Source organism: Alligator sinensis, unplaced genomic scaffold, assembly GCF_000455745.1.
Source record: "Alligator sinensis unplaced genomic scaffold, ASM45574v1 scaffold520_1, whole genome shotgun sequence".
NCBI classification, from domain to species: domain Eukaryota; kingdom Metazoa; phylum Chordata; order Crocodylia; family Alligatoridae; genus Alligator; species Alligator sinensis.
In genome coordinates this window covers 1,358,694-1,359,283 of record NW_005842064.1, presented here as the reverse complement: position 1 = coordinate 1,359,283, position 590 = coordinate 1,358,694, and the positions used below count along the sequence as shown (strand labels likewise).

Sequence of the window (590 nt, the reverse complement as noted above, 5' to 3'; positions counted from 1 at the left end):
CAGGAATGGCGCAAGAAGATAGCCATCGTGGTCAGGTGCCACCCACTTTTTATCATGGTGCCAGCCAGGAACTTGATCTGTCCACCAAAGTATACAAAAGGGAGTCAGGAAGTCCTTACTCTGTGTTAGTGGATACCAAAATGAGTAAACCACATCTCCATGAAAGAGAGGAACAGCCATATTTCAGGGAGAACAGATCAGTAGGAGAGGCCCGGGCTGTGAAAGAAGATAGAGAAAACTCTGACGACTCTGAGGAGGAAGAGGAGGAAGAAGATGAAGTGACTTACAAAAGGGAGCAGATTATAGTAGAGGTAAACCTTAACAACCAAACATTAAATGTATCAAAAGGGGAGAAGGGTGTCCCCTCCCAATCCAAAGAGACTGCTGTTCTTAAGACCAGCAGTGAGGAAGAGGAGGGTGACAGTGGGGAAGAGGCTACTGAAGACAGTAATGATGATGAGGAAAATGAGAGGCAGAAGAAAAAAGAGAAAAGAGTGGAGAAAGTTAGTGTTGCACAAAGGAGAACAAGGAGAGCTGCTTCTGCTGCAGCAGCCACAACTTCCCTATCGCCCAGAACTACAAGGGGCCGT

General features: G+C 46.6%; 1 protein-coding gene across 1 annotated transcript in view; it reads left to right on the top strand.

The window, feature by feature from the left end:
* ZNF652 (zinc finger protein 652) overlaps nucleotides 1-590 on the top strand; it is a 29,672-nt gene that overhangs the window by 292 nt on the left and 28,790 nt on the right. Inside the window, 1 exon segment of the mRNA XM_006039430.3 lies at nucleotides 1-590. This exon segment is cut by the window's left edge and continues 292 nt beyond it; it is cut by the window's right edge and continues 27 nt beyond it. Coding sequence (XP_006039492.1) covers nucleotides 1-590 — 590 coding nt within the window.